Here is a 22,262-nt window from a genome sequence, read left to right as displayed (position 1 = left end):
CAAGTGACAGATTCTCTCTTCTTGTTCAAGATTAGCTAGTCTCAACATGGTTCAATTAGAATGGAGAATGGGGAATGTATCTATTGCAAATCACGAATGTATGATGCATGACATTGCATACTGCAATACACAGGAACGTTATATGCATTAACTCTTGCTACACTGTTAGTGTACTTAGATCCTTACTAATGGTACATTAATGTTTCATGACCAGACCATTTCCAGTTTTGGATACACAGGGAATCTGAATACAATAAGGAACACAGATTACGTAGGCCCAGAGTCTATTAGTGCGCCGCTGGCCGCACACCGCTCAGTGCGCTGCCGGCCGGAGAGGAGGGGGCCTGTGACAGACTGCTCACGGGCCCCCTCCTCTCTAGAAACACCCCTGGTTAGCACATAATCAAAGGTAAAGTACCTGCAATGTAAGTGTAGAATATTTAATCAAATACTTTAAACAGGCTACCAGTTGTTCCATGAAACCCTGTTCTTCATGTCTGGGAGACATGTCTACTCAATAACCACAAGGCTTCACAGATAGCCACTAAATAAGAAATGGCATCTTCCAGAGTTTATTTACAGACATTACCTTTTTTGTTCTAGCTTTAGGTTTGTATGTATAGACTAGTGGATGCTGCTTAATACAGTACAATTATAAAATGTATACCAATATCAAACATTTTATAAAATCAACAATATTTAATGGAGCGGATAAATGCTTTGTAAATGTATTCAGAAATGTATGTACTAATTAAATAAGAATATAAGACTCATACCATGTGTCAATGCAATTTTCTATTTGCATTATATACTGGAACTGGTTACATGACATACTCCCAAGCTGCTCTTTAAAAAGAGGTGCATACCAATTTTGTTTTAGAATTTAAAAAAAGACATGCTAGTGTTTCATAGGATACGAATAACATGAGTAGACAAGGCTTGATTAGGATGGTAATGGAAGCAAAGTCAAAAAGGTAATTCTTGTACTTAAATTCAATACAATATACAATTATGCATTTCAGCTACTACCAGTAAAATGCGTTGGGCAGTATAAGGGAAGTGTCCAAAATAGAGAGAATAAGAGGATAATGAGGCCTAGCTATAATCAAAGAATATGGTTAAATATGGCTCTGAATTTGAATATTGTAACTGTGAGAGTAACTGTAAATAATGTTATATTAATTGTCTTGTAATGAACACTTACTGTTACAAGGCCACATCGACTTTCTCGGATTGTGGCACAACAGCCAATCAAGCCTATGATGAACAGGAGAGCTCCTGCAGTTATTATTATAACACCAGGAATCAGGGTGTAAACATCTTCGAAAAAGTGATCATAATCGTCATAAGTGATAAAGACATAGGCTCCCACGTAGCATAGAATACCTGAGGCAGCCTGCAGGAGAGAAAGTTATACCAATATGAAAAAGACTATTACACAACTGTGTGATTAAAAACAAATACTGGTTACTAAGAACATAAAACATGGAACTGGATAGCATAAACTTGAGAGCTGTGACCATTTTCATGTATAGCTGCTATATGAAGACATGTTCTAAGAATGTCTCTTTCCAAAGTGTATGGAATCAGTACAGTGCCGTAGTATAAAGATGCTTGATTATAAAAAAAAAAAAAAGATAAAGGCCAGTTTGTAGGAGCAAGACATATCTATGTATAGCATCAAGGACACAGCTTCTATGCACATGGCTGGGGCACTGGTCTACAGATATACAATGCTGAAAGACGGCCAGTCATCGTAATGAACACGGGGCATTTTTACCAAGAGTTTAGCCCAAAAGGTTGGCACACATTGCTTACAGGAGGGGAGAGCTTTAATGGTGCTTAGACAGTCAGATATAAGAGGACGATATGAATGATAACGATATCGACCATATAGTCTTGTTTTTGGACCCTTCCAAACCCCAAACGATGGTCGATGCGCGGGTACGGATGGTAGATAGATATCGACCATCGCCATTGCATGCAGGCCAACCTGGTTGATATCGACCAGGTTAGCCTGGTTACAATCGCCGGTCGTTAGAGCAGTTTGGGGGTTGTTGCATGTGCTGGATGTTTGATATTGAATATCCAGGACGATCAGACAATATCTGAACGCTCTGTGTGTACGGAGCTTAAGAGTATGGCTGACAGGTAGAGGGGTGGGTGGGTATGCATGCGTTCCATAGATAGCACTGAAAAAACAAACAAGGGCTATAGGAATAAGTCTAGCCCTGAAGACTACATATTCAAAGCAGCGATATACCAAACACAGGAATAGGACAATCATATCCTGACCAATAAGAAAGAACCTACCCATTTCACTTGTGGTCTGTGATACTGTATGTATGTGCTAAACCAGATAACAGCTAATGGGGTAGATGTACGAAGCCTAGAAGCGGTATCAACGCACGTTATGTGCGCTGATACCGCTTCTCCCCGATGTATGATCGGGGGTCTGGGCGGTAAATGATTGCGCCCATGTCATTATCGGCGCTATCTACAAGATAGCAGTGGCGAGCGGCAGGGTCATGTACAAACGGTCATACCGCATGACTGTTCAGCCGGCTGTAGCTGTCGTTATCGACAGCTACAGCCTGGCGCTAGCCTATCCCCACAGCAGGGACAGCGCTGTCCCTGCTGCCGGCTCCAGGGCTGCACTCGGGGATCTCGCAATACTTGCTTGATCCCGCGCATGCTCAGTGGAGCCGGCTGGGAGAGAGACACGGCATCAGCACTAGGCTGATGCGCTGCTGTCTCTAGCGGGTAGCGCCCGAGGGGGGAGTTAACGCATCCCCTCTCCAGCCGATGAGATGTTCTTACATCTCATCGGTAGTGCTTCCTGCTTTGCCTATCATACATCTACCCCAATGTTCCAAAAATAAAACACTAAAAAGGCTTTTTGGCAAGACAATTTTACACCTTTCAGTAGTTTCCCCCCCCCCCCCCTCCCCTAATGATCTTATAGGACTATAAAATCACTTATTTCCCTAGTCAATAAAGTTTATGTCAGGGCAAACCACAGCAGCTGCATAGCTACCGTATGCTGGGTACATACTATACAGATATATCTGCAGATTGAGTGATTTGCGGATGATGGTCGTTCAGAACACACTGAACGACCATCATCTGCTTCTGGCCGTGGGTGCTGGCGGTGGGGCAGGGGCATATCAGCCCCCCTCCCCGTGGCCTTTGCTGCATATGTACGGGCGGTCTGCAGGTCTGTACACACTGGCCGATGGCCAGATATATCTGGAGATAAATCTGCCATCGGCTGTGCAGCACAGCAGACGCGATATATCTGTGAATGACGTAGTTCACAGACATATCGCTGGTACACAATGGTCAACGGGTGGCAGATATATTGGCCGATCAATTGATCGCCCAATATATCCATCAGTGTGTATCCAGCTTTATGGAGCAGCACTAATATTTAGCAATGCTGTACTGCTATGAAAATAAAATTTTAACACTAATTTATTCCTATTAGGCCAACAAATGCTGCAGCACTCTGTTGTTTATGAGCTACATGTAAGAAAGGTCATCATAGGGTCACAGAGGTAAGTTTAGCGTTAATACCTGCCTAAGCAGACTTACTAGGACTTATGAGCAGGCTGTAGAAGCCTTGGTAGCCATGCCAACAAAAAGAACTAAAACTACAAGTTTTCACAGACTAAGCAACAATTAAATAATTATAAGCTAAAAATGTTGCTCTATAGCACTGAAAACAATATGGGCGGTATTTGTTTTCGTGGTCCGGATCTCCCGTCTAAAGTGCTGAGAGATCGCGGGGCGCTAGTTAATTGCTGCCGATTTTCGTTCTGAACGAGCCCCTAGTGGTCGCGTTTAGCCGCGTAAAACGGCCACCTCTGACCAAAGTGCTGGACGCGATCGCAAAAATTGCTGTTTGGGCGCCCAAACAGGTCACTTTTCCCCCATTTCAGCTCGCACCACCCTGGGACTGCGAGCTGAAATGGTGCGCCAGCAGCTGATCGCGCCCAACAGGAGCAACAATTGAACAGCTCCTGTCAGGCGCGCAAGGAGGCAAAACAATTGAATACCGCCCTATGAATAACAGCCAGTCATTGCCCCTGTAGGACTAGAATCTGTGACTAGAGCCAATTAGCTATTCAGTGGCTTGGTTTGTTATTATGGCAAAGAATAACATATGACAAAGGCATAGTAACCCATCCAGGTAACTGCATTCAAAGTCAATATAAAATGTTTCAATGTTGTTACAGATGGCTGTACACAGAAAGCCATTTGGCACCCACAGTGCTATTAGTGACTAAATTGTGAATGCATACATAGTCCAACGTAGTCATTAGCTAAATGGAGTTTACAGTGACCATTCACATTTTTGTTCACATAACAGTTCAGTATATGGACGATTAGGACTAAAGCTGGGTACACACTTTTGCAATCGCTCAGCTACTCGGCTGAATGATTTACCGGTTCAGTGTATACCCAGCTTGGTCCTCTGTGACCCCTGCACATACTAAGGCTAGAAATAGCTGTGTGTGTAAACGTTCCTCTATGGAGTAGAGAGGCCAGCATCTAAACTATTAACCAGGACATAAGATGCGATCTCCCAATCCGACAGTTGCAGAGGCATTTTAAGCTGTTATCTAATAACGTTCATGCACCAATACAATCGTCATGCCGATGACCCAATCTCTGCTGATCGGCCCGACGATTGTATAGGCGTATCATGAAATTGGCACAGTAGGCTCAATTCAATTGAATGTGAATTTAATAGCATTGGGAGGGAGCTCCCGGAGCTATTCAATTCAGCGCGCTGTTAAGGAGTTCTTCTCGCACACCTCCAGGCGTGCGAGCAGAAATCCATCAAAAGTACAGGCGCGATGCCGTTTTCTACCCTTAGCACGGCGGAAACAGCATCGCGCCGGGCAGTTTAGTCGGATAATGCCCGTTCTCGCCTGTTTAAAGCGCGAGGGGCGGGAGAACGGGCATTCTCTGACCTAACAGCACACTGAATTGAATAGCTCTAGGAGCTCCCTCCCAGCACTATATAAATTTGCGTTCAATTCAAATCAAGCCCAGCGTGTGGGCACCCAGAGAAAACAGAATCAGAACTGTATTGATAATTAACTGAAGGGCGGAACATTTGATGAAAAGATCCGTACATATGTCAAGGTGACACAAGAGAGGCTTTTTCCCAATGAAAAAACAAGGATTATGGCTGGAGGGAGATTCAATTGTTTGTTTTGGGTTTTTTTACATGTCAAAAAGTAATGGGTGCCCAATTAAGCTATGAAATGGTTACTCCAACCGGGCACAAGTGCCGCAAGCACAAAGATTTCTGCTTGCATCCTCTTTAGGTGGCGACCAGAAATGTGGGAAGAGTCAGCCAGTTAGGCGCCCAATAGTTTAGACGGGTTCAGCTACTTTACGTGGCTAAACCCGATGCATTTGGGTGCAACAAGCACATTTAGTAATGGACACTCGCGGCAACAACAATTGAGTATTTTTGTCGGGGGGCCCTTTCCTCTGGGACGTGCAAAAAATCTATTAAATCTTCCCCATAGTGTTCAATCATTTGCATGGGGATGTAGTCATAATGTCAACACAACGTCAAGTGTTGACATTTTCTCAATGCACCCTTTAGAACATCTGAAAGTTTAGACACATATGGGAGCCAAACATCAAAAAATGTTCCTGTTCTCTTTGTATAAAGAAGTTTCGGTCCAAACCATAAAAAAAAAACAAGAAAGAGAACTTGGTATGAAATAAATGTATGGGGACAGGTTCTGTTGAGATCCAGTGTGACAGGATAGTTTTTTTGCAAAGTAAATAAACTTGATTACCTTAAATTAATCTACATTCAATAGAGTCTGGATATATACCCCATATAACCCATTCCTTAGTGATTGTAAACTGTATTTTCAAAAAATTATTAATATAAGTTTGGAGAGATTTCCAAAAAGACTGGACTTGAGAACAAGACCATAAACAATGCATAATATCTGTATCACGGGCTCCACATTTGTAGCAGTTTGAACCTTGAGCTTCCCCTATAACAAATTTTAGTTTTATGCCCTATGCAATAATTTTATATGCATTTCCATATATGATGCTGAAACTAAAAAAAAAAAGTTTGGAGTTTCATATAGGCCACCAACATATTGGTCATGGTAAGATCAGGGAAAACCGCCTTCCATTTTAACAAACCTACCGAACCAGTTTCCAAATCAAGCTCAGGGCGGGAATGTGTATATATGATGGAAGTAGTGAGGGGATCTTTAGGCTTGCAAAATAATGTTCTATCAAGAGCACAATTGATCCAACTGTAAATTTTGATTCCTTAAGGAGGTTTGTGCGTAGCGGACAGCTTGTAAATACAAAAATAAGGGTATAGAAAGGGATGGAAATCTGTCTTGTAACTGATCTAGTAATTGGAACCAAATCATCGATATTCAAAAATTGATAAAACATAACATAGTCCCGCAGCGTGCCAGGTTTTAAAAATAGTTGAACTCTGGCTAGGTGGAAAACTTGGATTCCCTCATAATGGCAGAAAGATACTTAGTTTTGGACACCTTTAAACTAGATCTAGTTAATCTCCACGCCAAACATGTGGAATATAGCAAAACACTGTCTTTAATTGAAGTAGGGAGAGATGTTTGAGGAGTGTGTAATAGGGAGACCAGGTTCCAATCAGGAGAAAATGTTTGTTCAATATGTCGCTGCATGCAAACGTCAGAGCCACTCTATAGTTTACGGCCAAGGCATAATTACGAAAACAAGGTAGATTAATACCTCCTAGCTCCTTTTTTTACTGTAACTTAAACAAGGATATTCTTGGAAGTTTACCAGCCCATATAAATGTCAGTGCTTTATTCAAAGTTGCCAGAATTCTTTTAGGCGGGATTGTTGGAAGAATCTGCGCAATATAAAGGAATCTGGGGATACATATCTTATATAGATGACATCTATCCAGATATGATAGGGAAATATGGGACCATCTATTAAAATCAGAGATGGTCTATGACAGGAGAGGGGAATAATATCACAAATTAGCAGGAGGAGTCGGAATTTTAATACATAGATGGGCTACTGATGGTGGCATCACCTATTTAAATGGAAAGGAGTCCCTCCAACCCAGCTTGGCCTCAGTAAAAAAGGGTAGGGCCACAATTTTGGTGTAGTTAATTTTGAATCCCGATATCGATTCAAAAGTGTCAAATAAGTCTAGCATATAAGGCACTGCTAACTTTGGGTCAGCTAAATATAACAAATCATCCGCGAATGCTGAACATTTTATTTCTGATTGCGCCAACATAATGCCTCGCCATCTAGTTCCTTTAAAGAAAAGCCTGATAAGGGGATCCAGAGCCAAGATGAATAAAAGCGGGGAGAACTGGCAACCCTGTCTTGTGCCACGAAAAAGATGAAATGATCTTGTATTTAGGGCACTAACGGTCAGAAAAGCTTTTGGCGTGCGATATAGAGCATTAAAAAGATATGGGTAAAATCCGAACCGGATCCCTGGTATGAAAAAATTCTATTTAAGTGTGCCCATGACACACTCGATCAAAAGCTTTATCTTCGTCACAGCTGACAACTATGCTCTCTTTTCCCTGGACCTGGTGAGCTTTAATCATAACTACAAGGAGTGTTCTTATATTATGTATTGAATGACGATTCTTAAGAAATCCGGTTTGAGCGGGGTGGAGAATTTTAGGTAGAATCAACTGTAATCCCGTTGCCACTAGTTATGTAGATAGTTTCATATCCCGATTCAAAAGAGAAATCGGCCTGTATGAGGTAACTAGAGTAGGGTCCTTATCTGGTTTTGGTAATAAAATGAACCAGGCAATATTAAAATCGTTTGGGGCTGGCTTACCTTGTAAAATAGAGTTGAATAGATTAGAAAGATGAGGGACAAGGTGTGGGATAATAATTTATAAAAGGCCACAGACAAACCATCTGGGACTGGGGTTTTGCCTGAAGGTAAACCTTTTATAAGTGCCATAAGTTCTAATTCAGTAATCAGGGCCATTAAAATGTTTGTCTTCCTCCGTAAGGGTTGGAAGATCAATCTTATGTAAAAATTCCATACCTTGTGTGGGGTGGTCAGGAAAATAGGAGTTATGGTATGACATACCTTTGTTAACTCCTTTTCTTCGAGGTCCATGGGGTCCACAGCCATCACATTGGGGTTTATGGATTCATCCAGGCACCAAACAGTTAATCCAAGCTCTCAGCTCCCAGGATGCACTAGGTCCTCCCCCATATACCCCGCCCCTGGTCACAGGGCGTCAGTTTGTCACAAAGCCCACCAAGAGAAGGCAAAAAAAAAAAGAGGCAAGAAGGAAGGACATATGTTCTCTAGACATTCTCACAACGAGGGAAACACTTGAGATACAACAAAATTACCCATTAACACTAGGTGCGTTAGGATGGGTGTCCTGTGGACCCCATGGACCTCGAAGAAAAGGAGTTAACAAAAGGTATGTTATACCATAACTCCTATTTTCTTCTTCGGGGTCCATGGGGTCCACAGCCATCACATTGGGGATATACCCAAGCAGTACCCCTAAGGGCTGGAACGCTCCTGTGTCTCGGCAGAAAGGAGGATCCTGCGTCCAAAGGAAGCATCCTGAGAGGCAAAGGTGTCAAATGCATAATATTTTATAAAGGTGTGGACAGACGACCACGTGGCTGCCTTACACAATTGTTCCGCAGGCGCACCCCAGCGGGCTGCCCATGAAGGACCCACAGACCACGTAGCGTGTGCCCTGATAGAGTCTGGCACCCTACGACCCACCCGAGTATATGCCTGTGATATGGTCATATGAAGCCATCTTGCTAAAGTCTGCTTACTGGCTGGCCATCCCCGCTTATGGCAGCCATAAAGAACAAAAAAAGAGAATCAGACTTCCTCAACTGCAGTTATCGCAGGAAGATGACGTTCTGCCTCGGTGGAGAGGAGAGTCCACTCCGATATCAAAAACGGCCGACCCTGGTTGAGGTGCTCCGTCCGTAGCCACCAGGACAGGGACAACCTGACAACTGGGGAGAGGTAGATCTTCTGAGATTTTATCGACCGATAATCCCTGTTCCAGCGTGAGAGAACCCACCGTTGCAACGGACGGGAGTGGAATTGTGCATATTGCACCATGCTGAATGTGGATACCATTGACCCCAGCACTCGCATGGCCGCATGCACTGATACTTGCCTGTTGTGTAAAAGATTGCGTATGCGCCCCTGTAGGACCGCAATCTTCTCTTCCGGTAAATACAATCTCTGCTTTACCGAGTCCAGTCGTGCTCCTAAGTGCACCAACTGTTGTGCTGGTTGAAGGAAGGATTGCCCTAGCAGAAGGAGATCGTATAAATAAGGCAAGACTCTGATGCCCTGGCGCCTGAGGGCTACCATTATCACCGCCATGACTTTGGTAAAAACACGGGGGGCTGTGGACAGGCCGAACGGTAATGCCTGAAACTGAAAATGGTCCTGGCCTACTGCAAACCGCAGAAACTGTTGATGGGATACCACAATGGGCACATGTAAATAAGCGTCTTGAATATCGAGGGATACCATGAAGTCCCCTGGTTCCAAGGCTAATACTATTGACTTCAGGATCTCCATATGAAACCTGGGTACCCGTAGGAACGTATTGAGGTCCCTTAAATTTAGAATTGGTCGGAAAGACCCATTTGGCTTCCGAACCAGAAACAGGTTGGAATAAAACCCCTTTTGAACCTGTTCCTGTGGCACTCGGACAATCACCCCTGTCTTCAACAGGGAGTGAACAGCTTGCTGTATAGCCAACCCTTTCACCGACCCCACAGGCAGGGGTACGGAAAAAAATCTTTGGGGCGGACTTCTCCAAAACATTAGGGCATAACTCTGGGAAACTATTTCCCGAACCCAAGCATCTGTTGTTGTGAGACGCCAGACGTTCGAAAACCGAAGAAGTCGGCCTCCTACCCTGGGATCCTGAGGCCCGTCCCATCAGGCCACGTGTTTATCCTGTGGCTTGGAACCCGGGCGTTTGGTTTGCCAGGGCTTTTTAGGTGATGGCTTTCTACCAACACCTGCTCTACCAAAAGGCTGCCCTCTGACCTTCCCCTGAGGCCGAAAGGTACGAAAGGAAAAAGACCTTTGTCTAGACCCTGATGCTGAGGGTAACCATGCAGCCTTGGAGGCTGCCACCGAGGCTACAATTTTGTCCAATTCCGAACCGAAAAGGACTCCACCTGTGAAGGGTAGAGACTCCAAGGCCCTCTTGGACCCTGAATCAGCCTTCCAATCTCTTAACCATAATGCTCTACGAGCGAATACAGAGGCTGCTGAAGCTCTGGCAGACAATATTCCTGCATCTAGAGCTGCCTCTCCAAGGTAATAAGAAGCCTCCTTCACATAGGAAACTATATCCTGCTGTTCTTTGGACAACTCAGGCAAGGACTCGGCCAAAGCCTTCATCCATTCTTCTATGGCTCTGGCCACCCAGGCTGTAGCCATTGCTGGCCGGGCAGCTGCCCCTGAGCCTCTTATCAGTAGGATGTTTAAGGGAACAGGCTGAAGGTACTGGTAAAGTGGAAGACTTCATTAAATGTACCACATGCGTATCCACTGATGGTGGAACCTCCCATTTAGAACACTGCTGAGAAGAAAACGGATATAAAGCCGAAATCTTTTTAGCCACATAGAACCTCTTGTCCGGAGCCTTCCAAGCTTCGCCCAAAAGTTCTGATAAATGCTCCGACCCAGGAAACTCCGCTTTGACCACCCTCTGGCGCTTAAACACTGGAGCCTTCTTATGTATAGGCTCAGCAGCCTCGTTATTCAAAACCACTTTGACCACCCTAATTAAGAATGGGACATCAGCCACTGGGAAAAGATTCCCCTCTTCTGTGGAGAGAGATCCCTGAGAGGATACTTCATCCTCCTCATAAGACAAATCAGAATCTGTGTCCTGACTTGCCTGCGTAGCCAAATGCCTTCTAGCTTTTGGCCGTACAGGTTTGGCTATCTGAGGCGGCTGCTGAAAAGACAAAGACGACGAAGGGCCTTCTTGCCCATGCGCATACATATCCATCCAAGATGGCAACATAGGAGGCATAAATACAGCTGGCTGCAATTGCTGCTGAACTTTCATTCCCTGGATCAGCTGGAACTGCCAATCCTTCGGCCACCTGGACCATGATTTGGGAAAAAGCAGCCCAAGGAGGTTCCTGACCCAATGGCGGCAAATTTGATTGCTGTGGAGACTCTCTAAAACAGCAAACACATAAGCCATTTTGCACAAAGTCCTGAGAGGACAAACCTGCCTTACAGGCTACACATGATATCAAAAGAGGGGCCTCAGTCACCTGCCTTTCAGAATCTTTTGACGTATTTTAAAGTATAATATTTATATATATATATATATATATATATATATATATATATATATATATATATACACCCACCCCCCGGCTGCAGGGACAGAGACAGTAATGAAATGTAAGCAATACATACACAAACAATGCATATATACTTAGCAGAGTCTATGCAATTTGTTTAGGCTCCCATGCACTAAAATTAGCAAAGCCTAGTAGCATATATGGAGCTTCTGTATAAATGGTCCCAAAGGAGAAGTATACAGGGAGACTGACCCAATGCTTCCTGAGCAACAGCCATAGAGAGCACTGAGTGTGGTCTGTAGCTGACTCAAATAGGAAGCTGGGTGGAGCAATCCAAAAGCAGGGCCTCAGTTCGGGTTGGGGGAGGAGCCGCCGGGGAAGCATACCTCCCCTATGCTGCATGGACCACCCGACAACTGACATGGCCGCCGCCATACTTTGGATTAACTGTTTGGTGCCTGGATGAATCCATAAACCCCAATGTGATGGCTGTGGACCCCATGGACCCCGAAGAAGAAATTATAAATAGAAAGATTTAAAGTACCTAAGAAAGCCCCACTAATATGGGTTGGAGTGGAACCCGACGAATCCGAATCTAGTTGGATGGAGGAAATATGTTTAGGTGTAGTTGCAGATTTCACCAAATGTGCCAATAATTTCCCCAGACGATTGCCCCAACGAAAATCTCTATAATTACGATAAGTGATATTCATTTGAGCTTGTTCTTCACAAAGAGAATCGTAAACAGTTTTAGTGTCTTTAGAAGATATTCCATTAGCTTCTGTTGGGATTGATAGTAGAACAGAATAGTTAGTAGACACTGTACTAGCGGCTTGGGAAAATTTCCACTTTCCACTATCAAAGATGAGGATCCAGAAAATATTCCCAAGGTTACAGGAAGCCAATTAGAAACTATGGTGTGAAAATCCGTAGGTCTGACCGACTCAGGGAGGCCTATCAGACGCAATTACTACGTCTATTGCGGTTTTCTAGGTCTTCAACCTTGTCATGTAGAGCAGCTATGGCGGCATCATGAGAATGTAACAGATTTAACTTCATATATGTCATCTTCCAAAGTTGAAATACGATCTTCAGCTTCTGTCAAGCGTTTGGCGTGTTGAGATAGCGGTGCAGTGGCTGCAGTAATAGGTTCTGTGAGTCGAGCCAATTTTATATCTAGAAGAGGCGAAAAAATATCAGAAATTTCTTTTGCTCTTTCTATGGAGAGCGGGCTGTATTTGTTGGTGTCAAATAATGTGTCTGAGGAGTCATCTTCTCCAGGTGAACACGGTGATAAGGACGCTTCTGAAGCAGAGACTGTCGAGTTACTTTTGTTTGTCTGTAAGCCCTTAGGAACCTTTTTAACATATCTCCATAGTTATTGCGAAAAATCCCACCTTCTTAAAATAGAAATATATAAAATGAAATGTAGTTGTACAACCGAAGGATAGTGTATTATAAGATACACACTGATATAATAGAAAAAAAAATTGCTGATATGAAAGTTCTCCACTAGAGGGTAGCGTAGGCTATCAAACGGAATGATTCAAACCTACTTTGTGAAGTGTGGAGGGTCGCAAATACAGTATAAGATAGCTCACTGCAGATAGTACAGAGCACAATATGTGCCACACAGGTCACAATCTCCACTAACCAATATACCAAGGATTCCAGTGGTTAAGCACTGTATAAGAGTAGTAGGTATCCTCTACTATAACTTGTGAGTCCAGCACTATTAGAGTAGAAGGAAGGAGGCAAGCTGGGTCTAGAGGGCATGCAAACAAACAGAGACCTCCATCCGTGGAGTATCACCAGCCAGCAGATGTACCAGGGTCTGAGTCACCTGGGGTCCAGCGATCACGCTGCACTCCAGATAGAGGTAGTGCAGGGAAGAGACTCCGGCGTCCGTCCAGACAGGAAGCGGGCGGCTCCGCCAAGCAAATGTGCGCCCCAAAAGAAACAGCACCAGGGAAAGGGAGACTCGGGAGGAATCCAATCAACCCTCTGCACCCTTAATGCGCCGACTTTTCACGCCCAGGAAAGGGTGGTCAGCAGGATAGAAGCTGCTCCAGCAGCGGCCACGCAGGTGAGAGGCGGTGCTGTGGGTCTTCAGGGTCTGGCGGTCGGGTGCGCACTCCAAACGGGGTAATGCCAGGTAGCGTGGATGGTTGGAGGGAATCAGCCAGTTCTCCGCAGCTGGGAGTCTGAGAGATGCGCTGTCACGCGTCTGAGTATCATGCCCTGGGAAGGGCAAACATGTGGCCAGCACATTTGTGGCCAGATTCCGATAGTGAACGATCTCACAGGGGTAAGAGACCTATGGATCTGCTCCCCCTTACTTTGGCTACAAAATAGGGCAGATGACAAGCCCTGAAGGCCCTGTAGATAGAGGGACACCTTGTGATAGAACCTCTAAAAAGCAGCCATATTAGATGGCCCACCCACCGGAACTTCGCCACTCTCCTTTTCTGGTGTGCGCAGATATTCTGTGTCTGGACCCCCCGTACCCTGTCCTTCCCGCAGTTTAGTGGAAAAACTAGGACATGAATTGTTGACATTCTGCACAGACCAGAAATTAGAGTCAGGCATTAGGGGAGGTGTCAGGCTGCAACAGAGGGGCTAGGGTCAGGCACTAGGCAGAGGTTTAGGTGATCGGTATGATGAGTCCGGCGGTTCAAATCCCGACGCTGGAAGACCGGCAGTGAAGATCCCGACAGGTAAGTATTCTCTATATTCACTAACCTAACCCCCCCCCCCCCCGCCCTCAACCCTACCTTAGGGGTGCCTAACAGCCCCTGTAAGTGCCTAACCCCCCCCCCCCTTCCCCTAGCCCAGTGTTGGCTAACCTTGACACTCCAGCTGTTATGGAACTACATAACCCAGCATGCACTGCTACAGTTTTGCTATTAGGGCATGCTAAAACTGTGGCAGGGCATGCTGGGATATATAGTTCCACAACAGCTGGAGTGTCAAGGTTAGCCAACACTGCCCTAGCCTAACCCTCCCGGGGTGGGGGGTGCCTATCCCTAAGTCCCCCCCCTGGAGCCCCTAACCCTCCACCCCAACACCCAACTCCCCCCTGCATGGATGTCCGTATGCCGGGCGTCAGGCTCCCGGCAGAGGTAAAATGACAGGCGACGGGATTTAGACGCCTGTCATTAGACAGTCGGGAAGCCGGCGGTCGGCATTTCGACAGTCAGCTTCCTGACTGCATCCCTGTGGTTAGGACTAGTAATACTGACTGCTGGAAGTTATGCAGGATCCGCCGGAAGTGAGCAGGACATTACTGCTGGACCCAGAGGACACTGCAAGAGCCACCGACCAGTCATACCAGGTAAGTCACTGCTAGACCACCAGAGAGGTTTTGTCGACATGCTAATAATGTTGATATTTCATCAGTATCAACATGCTAAGCACACACTGCAATTAAGGGAGAGCAATTCTCCATTAGCAATGCAGTGAATAAGTTTATAATATGCTGACTGCTATGTTTTGTGAACATAATCACTCCCGTGTGGCAACACAGAAGCAATTTAGATCAATTCAGCTGTTGAGGGCTTTATAAGATTTAAAATCCCAAGCGTACAAAGCACACATCTGAAATGACCAATAATGGCCTATTTATTAAAGTTATAACCATGCAGAAACTTCTGTTTCCACATAATTTAAGTAACTCTGCAATTTAAGAAATACACTAAGCAGGAGACAGATGGAAACAGCAGTCCCCATTGATCTCCATGTGGGCTGTGGTCCAGCAAATTTACCCAGCTCTGAAAAGCTAAGGCCCAGTTAGTTAGCACTAGCCACTGTCCCTGGTGAAAGCATTGCCGGAGAAGGATCAGAAGATCCCCACTGGCAGCCTCCATGCTCCTTCCCTCCCAGTTATCAGATAATTATATTGGACACGCGTGTGCAGTGTCAGAACAGGCATAAAAGTGTTAGAGCTAGCTATCAATATTACTGTTAAGCTCTTTGGGGACGATTCAATTCAGAGCGATGCAGAATACCCTCGGGAAGTAGTTCCCAGAGCAATTCAATCCACCACGCCCCTAACGGAGTGAGCAGATATCCAACTAAAGTGCCGGCTGCGATGTGGTTTTTCAGCTTAGTGTGGCGCTTACAACATTGTGGCCGGCACTTAAGTCGGAAAATGTCGGTAAGCGCAACTAAACACCCGGCTTAAAAGGTACGCTAACCGGCATCTCCCAGGCGCAAGGGAAAAACAATTGAATAGCTCCGGGAACGCCTTCTGACACCTATGGATGAGACCAGTGGTAGCACAGCAGCATCCTTTGGACTATCTACTATATCCCCTTGGTTTCATAACCACCTTTTTGCAGTCTTTATCATTGACTCCCATATGTACCCTAGGTATGATAAGGTAAGCAATTCATATTTAGTTATAAACACTATGGGCCATATTCACAGGGCGGATTAAGGTTTGTGGGGGCCGAGGGCAACAACAAACTTGTGGGGGCCCCCAGTGTGGCGAGTCTGGCTGGAGGTCTGTGTGCAGGAGAGCTGCGGCAGGCACTGTCCCGACATGTCAGTATACTTACCGGGCACGGCACCTGACCACTGAAGTAGAACGGCAGCAGTGGGGGAAGCACTTCAGAGCCTTGGGGCACTTCTGTCATCAGCCCCGAGTGGCAAGAGCTGCGGCCATCCCGGAGCGCGGAGTCTGTGAAGGGTGTGTGCTGCTGTGGCCTCTCTGACAATATGCTCTCTGGTCGCTACAGCTGAAGACGGGGTCCAGCGCACCAAACTGCTGAGCCACAGAGGTGAACTGGAGTGCAGGAAGCGAAATGCTGTTCTGCCCTCCATTAATGTACTCTTTGGGATCACTGTGTGGGGGCCCTCTATGTGTGGGGGCCCAGGGACGACAACCCGTCGCCCCCCCTATAATCCGGCCCTGTGTATTCAATTTGGAGTGAAAAGTCTGTTGCCGGACTTTTCGCCGTCATCGCTGATTTCAGGGACGAAAAAATATTGCACTCGTGCCTGCGTATCCCTTTATTCAATTTGAAATTGCCATAAACGGGACCCAGCGAATTCAAAATCAGTGAAAAGTCATGACATTTTTGGGGAAATCAGCATGACACACCCCAAAAGATGCTCCGACATGGGGTTTACTTTGGGTACCCCCGAATAGCCCTGCTAAAGGTATGTGGGGTCTTTAAACGGTCTCAATAGCTGCGGTTTTGCATTTTTAAAGAAGCTGGTGAAGAATAGCATTTAGGAGGGTTTTTTTGGCAAAATAAGTAGTTCCATCAAATTTGGGGTACATGAAAATGGGTGCAAGCATATTTTAAAGTTACTAATCTGTAGTTTTTAAAAAAGTTAAATATCCACCTGCCGCAACTACCTGCAAACAAAAAAAAAAAAACACACCTGGGGCATACTTGGGATTTATCTGAGTCTATTTCGCTAGTTTAGAAGTTTGTCCCCCAAGTTTGATTTTTTTTTTTCACCCCCAAAACAAAAGTACTTTTTTGGGGTGTCCTAAGGTACTTTCTAAAAAAATTTGCACAGATTACCTTTGGGGGACGGTCCAAGAGGTGCAGGGTGGTTTTTAGAAGTTTGTACCCCAAAACCCCAATTCTGCACTTTTTCTCGCCACCTATTCATAGGTGATACTTTTTCGCCGAGTCTGATGCATTGACTTCACACCGACGAAAAGTCGTACAAATTCAATACGAGGAAAAGCGAAATCGGCGAAATTTACATCGGCAAAAAAGTTTAGCCGAGAACGGCTTTTTGCTCCAAACTGAATACGGCCCAAAGGGACGTTATACCTGTACAAAATCAAAACATTTCTCTATACTTCGTATCCCACCAAAATGAAAAAAGAAAAATCATTGTACCAAATAAGACAGTACTTATCGGTTCTCTTTTGAATTTGTCAACTTAAGCTGCCCATACACTAGACCAACTTTTATCCAACTAGTTTCTTGGTATGAAGATGTGGTAATATATGGGAGCAAATGTCAATGAGCAAATTTGCTCCCAAACCGTGGAATACAGACAAAAACGGTCATTCAAAAAAGTTGTTTCAATCAAACAGATTTAACCAGCTTGTCTAAAAGACCATTATCAGCTGTTTTCTGGCATTTGGGAGCAAATGGCTGATTGCCACATTTTCATTCCAACTAGTTGGATGGTTTGATGAAAGTTGGTCTAGTGTATGGCCAGCTTTAGTCACCTCAATAAAAATGCATTGTGAAGACATGTTTAAAAGGAGTTTATATGCAGTTCTGCATGCAACAACCGTAGTTCACATGTCAGTGTGTATGCAGCCTTTAGGACATCCCAGCTGCTATAAGTTAGTCAAGATTGCATAAAAACCAACCCCCCCCCTCCCCAAGGCAAACAGCAGATGACTACAGCCCACATAAAAAAAAAAAGCTACTCAAGGCACAAAATGAGGTAAAACAAATATATGCCAAAATTGCCAGAGCAATACCCCTAGTATGAGTTGACGGCTCCTGCTGTTAATGGGCATCAGCTATGCTTTGTATGGCATAGCCTATCATGTTTCTACACAATAAGTTTCTATGTACAGCTCAGACGGAAAAAAATAAATAAAAAATCTGTATGTTTTTATTCTATTCGAGTATGGATACCCATAAAAAGTTGGGGGGAAAAAAACCATACTAGAGATATTGAAACAGATGCGGTCAAAATACCAAACTGGACATGCAGAGGTTTTAGGACATTGTGCCTTCCTTTAAGCTATTATATAAAACAGTCAATTGCTTGCCTCCCACAAGTAGCATTTAAAATACAAATGGAGAGACATGAAATTTAGTATAAATATTTCTAGCTCCTTTTGAAAAAGTAAAAGGAGTTAACAAACAAAACACTGCTTTCATTTCAACAATGAGTCCAACTATCTGAAGGCAGACAAATGTGCACACAACTCCCCACATTGGAAAGTGATCATTCACCATGATGAAACATGAAAGGCTATTGAGATAAGTGGGGCTCCACAAAGTACAATACACCAGATGCTGCAAATCCTGATCTGTGAATTTCTCATAGAACAGATTAAAAACTCAGGGTTTTTTTTTTTTTTTTTAAACAATAATGCATTTGGTGCATTCTTTTCCACATCACCTGGTTAGTTCATTTAAATCAGCTTAGCGCCCATATCACCCTGCCCTATCTGATCACACACTGAAGCTAGAGTAACAAAGCAGCACATTCACTGACAGTCCTGCATACAAGCACCATTCTATATACTTGCCAAAATAGTTCCAATTCATCTCATCTTAAGACTTTTCCCCCCTTTAGAGAAAAAGTTTGAGACATTTCTTAAATTGTAACAAGCTTACACAGAGGAAAGCAAACTGTGGCCTGCGTTGTACTGAAATGGGACATAGTAATAATAATATGTACTATTACTAATGATCTGAACCTTCCAAAGCAACAGCAACAGTTTATTACAGCAGCTTCACCAATGTGTCGCCTCTGGGCCCCAGGAAAGAAAGGAAGGAGATAAGGTGTCACTGTGCCCATCACCGGGGGAAACTGATCCAGCCAGGACGTCTGGAATTTCCATCAGTGATGCACACACAGCACAAAGGCACTAGGCTAGAGAGAGAGGCGAACAGGGGCAGCACATAATAGCCACACAGTAACGACATCACAACACTGCTAGGGCACAGCAACAGCTGCAGATGGGGCCGGTGTACTCTCTGCATTATCCCCCCCCAGCATAACGCGATGCCCAGCACAGCCCATATCCCCCTGATGCCTGCCCCCATACAGCGCACACAAGCAGCGCTATTGGTGACTGACAACATCACATGACATAATAACATTACCCGGCGGCAGCAGCGGGTGCCCGCATCCATGTCGCCCCCACCCGCCCGCGCTCACCCAGAAGATGAGGTTGAGGAAGACGAGCACAGTCTTGGACGAGATCACCCCGCACTGCCCCATCTCTCCGCTCGCAATATGGCGATCCCCGCTGTGTGACGCAGCTCCCGGATCATCACGGGCTTCCCAGGCAACTAGCCCCTCCCACAGCGTACGCAACACGGCAACGTGACACCTCTTCCGCCCACCTTCTGATTCCTGGAAGCCATCTTTGATTAGGGGCGGAGAAAATGGAAATACAGGCACGACCATACAGTCATGTAAATGGTCTTATTCACTGTTTCATTTTCTAAATATTATTTTTTTTACAGAATCATTATTCCTTATGTGTTGCATACAGGCATAGGAACCAACTTTTGAAAATTATTAGTGGTGCTCAACCCCCTCCGCTTTCCCTTCTTATATACCTGAAAAATGCCCACAAGTCTGACTCCTACGGGGAGGTACAGGTAGACGCAGCCATTGTTAGTATTTTGTAAATAATACTAATTAATGGGAGAATAAAAATAATTATATTTCATGAGAGACTTTTTTTTTTAAACCATATAGAGATGGGAACGTAAAAAGGTATACATCATTTTCTAGTGTTCATTCCATGCCACGTATGTTATTGCTGTCAGTGGGCCTGATGTTGGACACATACTGGATATAATGTCTGCTCTCTTTTTTGGGGCACTCAACCTACTGTTGTATAAAATGTAAAATGTAATATTATATATTTATAGTAGGACCATGGCAGGTAAAAACACAAACAAGACAAAACAAAGTTTACAATGAAAAAATATACAAAGTGGCATCTGGTCTCTAGGTGGACCTACAAATTGGAATTAAATAGCAATTGCGCAAAAATACCTCTACTGTACCTGGCCCACATTAAAACACCCTTCCTTGTCCCACTTTTACAATCGCAAGTGGTCTTGTCAGATTCACACAAGTTTGAAGATGCAGAGCCAATATATGCATTTTAAGCTTCACAAACTCATACTTGCTGACTGTCCAAGAACTTCCAAGAGCCTCACAAATTTCAGGGGGTTCACATGAACTCCCAATCGGAACAGGTCACTTTTGTGCATCCAATAACCCCATTAATATACATGCCCTTTGATAAATCAGCCCCTAAATCCACTTTTTAAGGATAGGCTTGTGGGCCAGTGCTGTTGGCTTGGAACTGGCTAAAATTTGTCAGACAGCCTATGACCCCAATCCCTGGTGGGCACTATGCCACACAGACCACACTTTCTGGTAGGTAGCAGATAACACAGACCCTCCCCACCTCCCCCATGTGAGTTCTCACTATTTGTTCTGGATATGCTTTTGGTGATTGTGGATATGCCAGGTTCTTTCAAATCACAGGGTCTCTGATTTCCAACTCTGTATTTCCTGTCTGTGCACGTTGCTGATACACAGGTGGGGAAATTGGACTCCTTGTTTCCTGGTGTCAAGAGATCTGTGAAGTTTGGGGTTAAATTCTTCAAGATAAAAATTCAGGTTGATACAGTAACTGGAAAAACTTAGGCCCTCATTCAGAGGCGCTCGCAAAATGCGAGCGGTTGCTCTGAATGTGGGCGGCCGCTTGGGTTTTGAGGTGCGGCCTCCTGGTCACTAGCTAAGCTGTGGGTTACCACCCACAGCTTTAGCGACCGACCAGGTTGATGGTCGCGATGGTCAAGACCATCGCGACCATCTGGGCTTGCGACACGACCCTAAAGTTGGGTCTCGGCAACCGCAAGCCCCAGGTAGCTTCCTGCTCTGATCGAGCAGGAAGCTCCTCACTGACATCACTGCTGATGTCAGTGCGGCCGCCCACAAAACGGCAGGCCTCCGTTGGTGAAACCACCCCCCCGCCACGCCTACAAAACGGGGCAAGCTGTCGATCAACATCGACAGCCGCCCCTTTTGTAGTGAGCTCTGGAGCGAGAGAATTTCTCTCTCGCTCCGGGGCATGCGCAGTGCGGGCGCTGCACGTGCGCAGGGCCTAAACATTGACCCACTTGCGAGCGCTCAGCGCTTGCGAGCGGGTCTGAATGAGGTCCTTAGTCTTTAGCTGGGTTCACACCATACAATGGTGCGACCCTGCACACATTGCACGCTCTGGTGTGCGATGGTTCGTTACACGCTGTATGTAACTACACCGCACTGTTCATTGGGTCAATGCAATAAACAACCATCGGGAACGACGGATCAAGCATACACATAATACGATGTATAAGATATATCGTTCCAATCTGTGTCAGAACGATATATTGTGCATTACAATTTATAGTGTCTACCCAGCTTTAGACGTGTTGGCGTGTTTGGAGGGAGATGCTTCTTTGTTTGAGCCAACGAAGTGTGAATGACAGGATTGCCGACTTACAAAAATGCAATATGAAGTTAGTGATGTTATAACCTTAATGGAATCTGGATCTCATTCAGAGTCTCTCGCAAGCGCTGTGCGCTCGCAAGCGGCCCGATGGTTTGTGAACACGCATGCGCACGCTTCGTTCTGCGCGTGCGCGAACTACTCTTTGCGAGCGCAGCCCGCTCGCCCAGCAAAGACAGCCCAGTGAAATGAGTGACAAGAGAGGCCGTTTGTGGGTGGTAACAGGGGCAGGACACTAATAACGGGGGAGTGGAGGTGCGAATGCAGGCGTGCCTGCGTGTTTCAACGCCGTTTTTAAGGCTTGCATAACTAACAGGCAGCGTTAGTACACGTCACATGCTTGTTTTTTACACTGAAGTCCTCACAGTGCTTGTGGCAGGGTAGGCAACCACAAGCGCTGCGATCGCTACCGATGGTGCTCGATGTACCAGTGTTTTAATACACTTCCTGGAGATGACGTGTGCAAGTGGGCGTCTCAACATAGGCTAATGGGTGTCAGCATACACAGAGCGATCGCTCGCACAGCCAAAGTGGGTGTGCTTATGCCTTGGCAAGCGATCGCTTCCCATGGCGTCACTTTGAAAACTTTGCATACGCTGGATGCGAGCGAGTGGCCGCTTGCAAGAGACTCAGAATGAGGTCCTCT

General features: G+C 45.2%; 1 protein-coding gene across 1 annotated transcript in view; it reads right to left on the bottom strand.

Annotated features, from left to right (window-relative positions):
- TSPAN3 (tetraspanin 3) overlaps positions 1-19,392 on the bottom strand; it is a 28,855-nt gene extending 9,463 nt beyond the window's left edge. The window contains exons 1-2 of the mRNA XM_088446855.1: positions 19,255-19,392; positions 1,205-1,396 (exon numbers count right to left, since the gene is read on the bottom strand). Of these exons, the coding sequence (XP_088302981.1) occupies positions 1,205-1,396; positions 19,255-19,317 (255 nt within the window). The 5' untranslated portion in view covers positions 19,318-19,392. The remainder of the gene's footprint in view (positions 1-1,204; positions 1,397-19,254) is intronic.
- Positions 19,393-22,262: the final 2,870 nt, after the last annotated feature.

Source organism: Taudactylus pleione, unplaced genomic scaffold (assembly GCF_031769625.1).
Source record: "Taudactylus pleione unplaced genomic scaffold, aTauple2 ptg000019l, whole genome shotgun sequence".
Classification (NCBI taxonomy): Eukaryota; Metazoa; Chordata; class Amphibia; order Anura; family Myobatrachidae; genus Taudactylus; species Taudactylus pleione.
The sequence above is the reverse complement of the archived record's forward strand: the minus strand, read 5'-3'. Positions and strand labels throughout refer to the sequence as shown.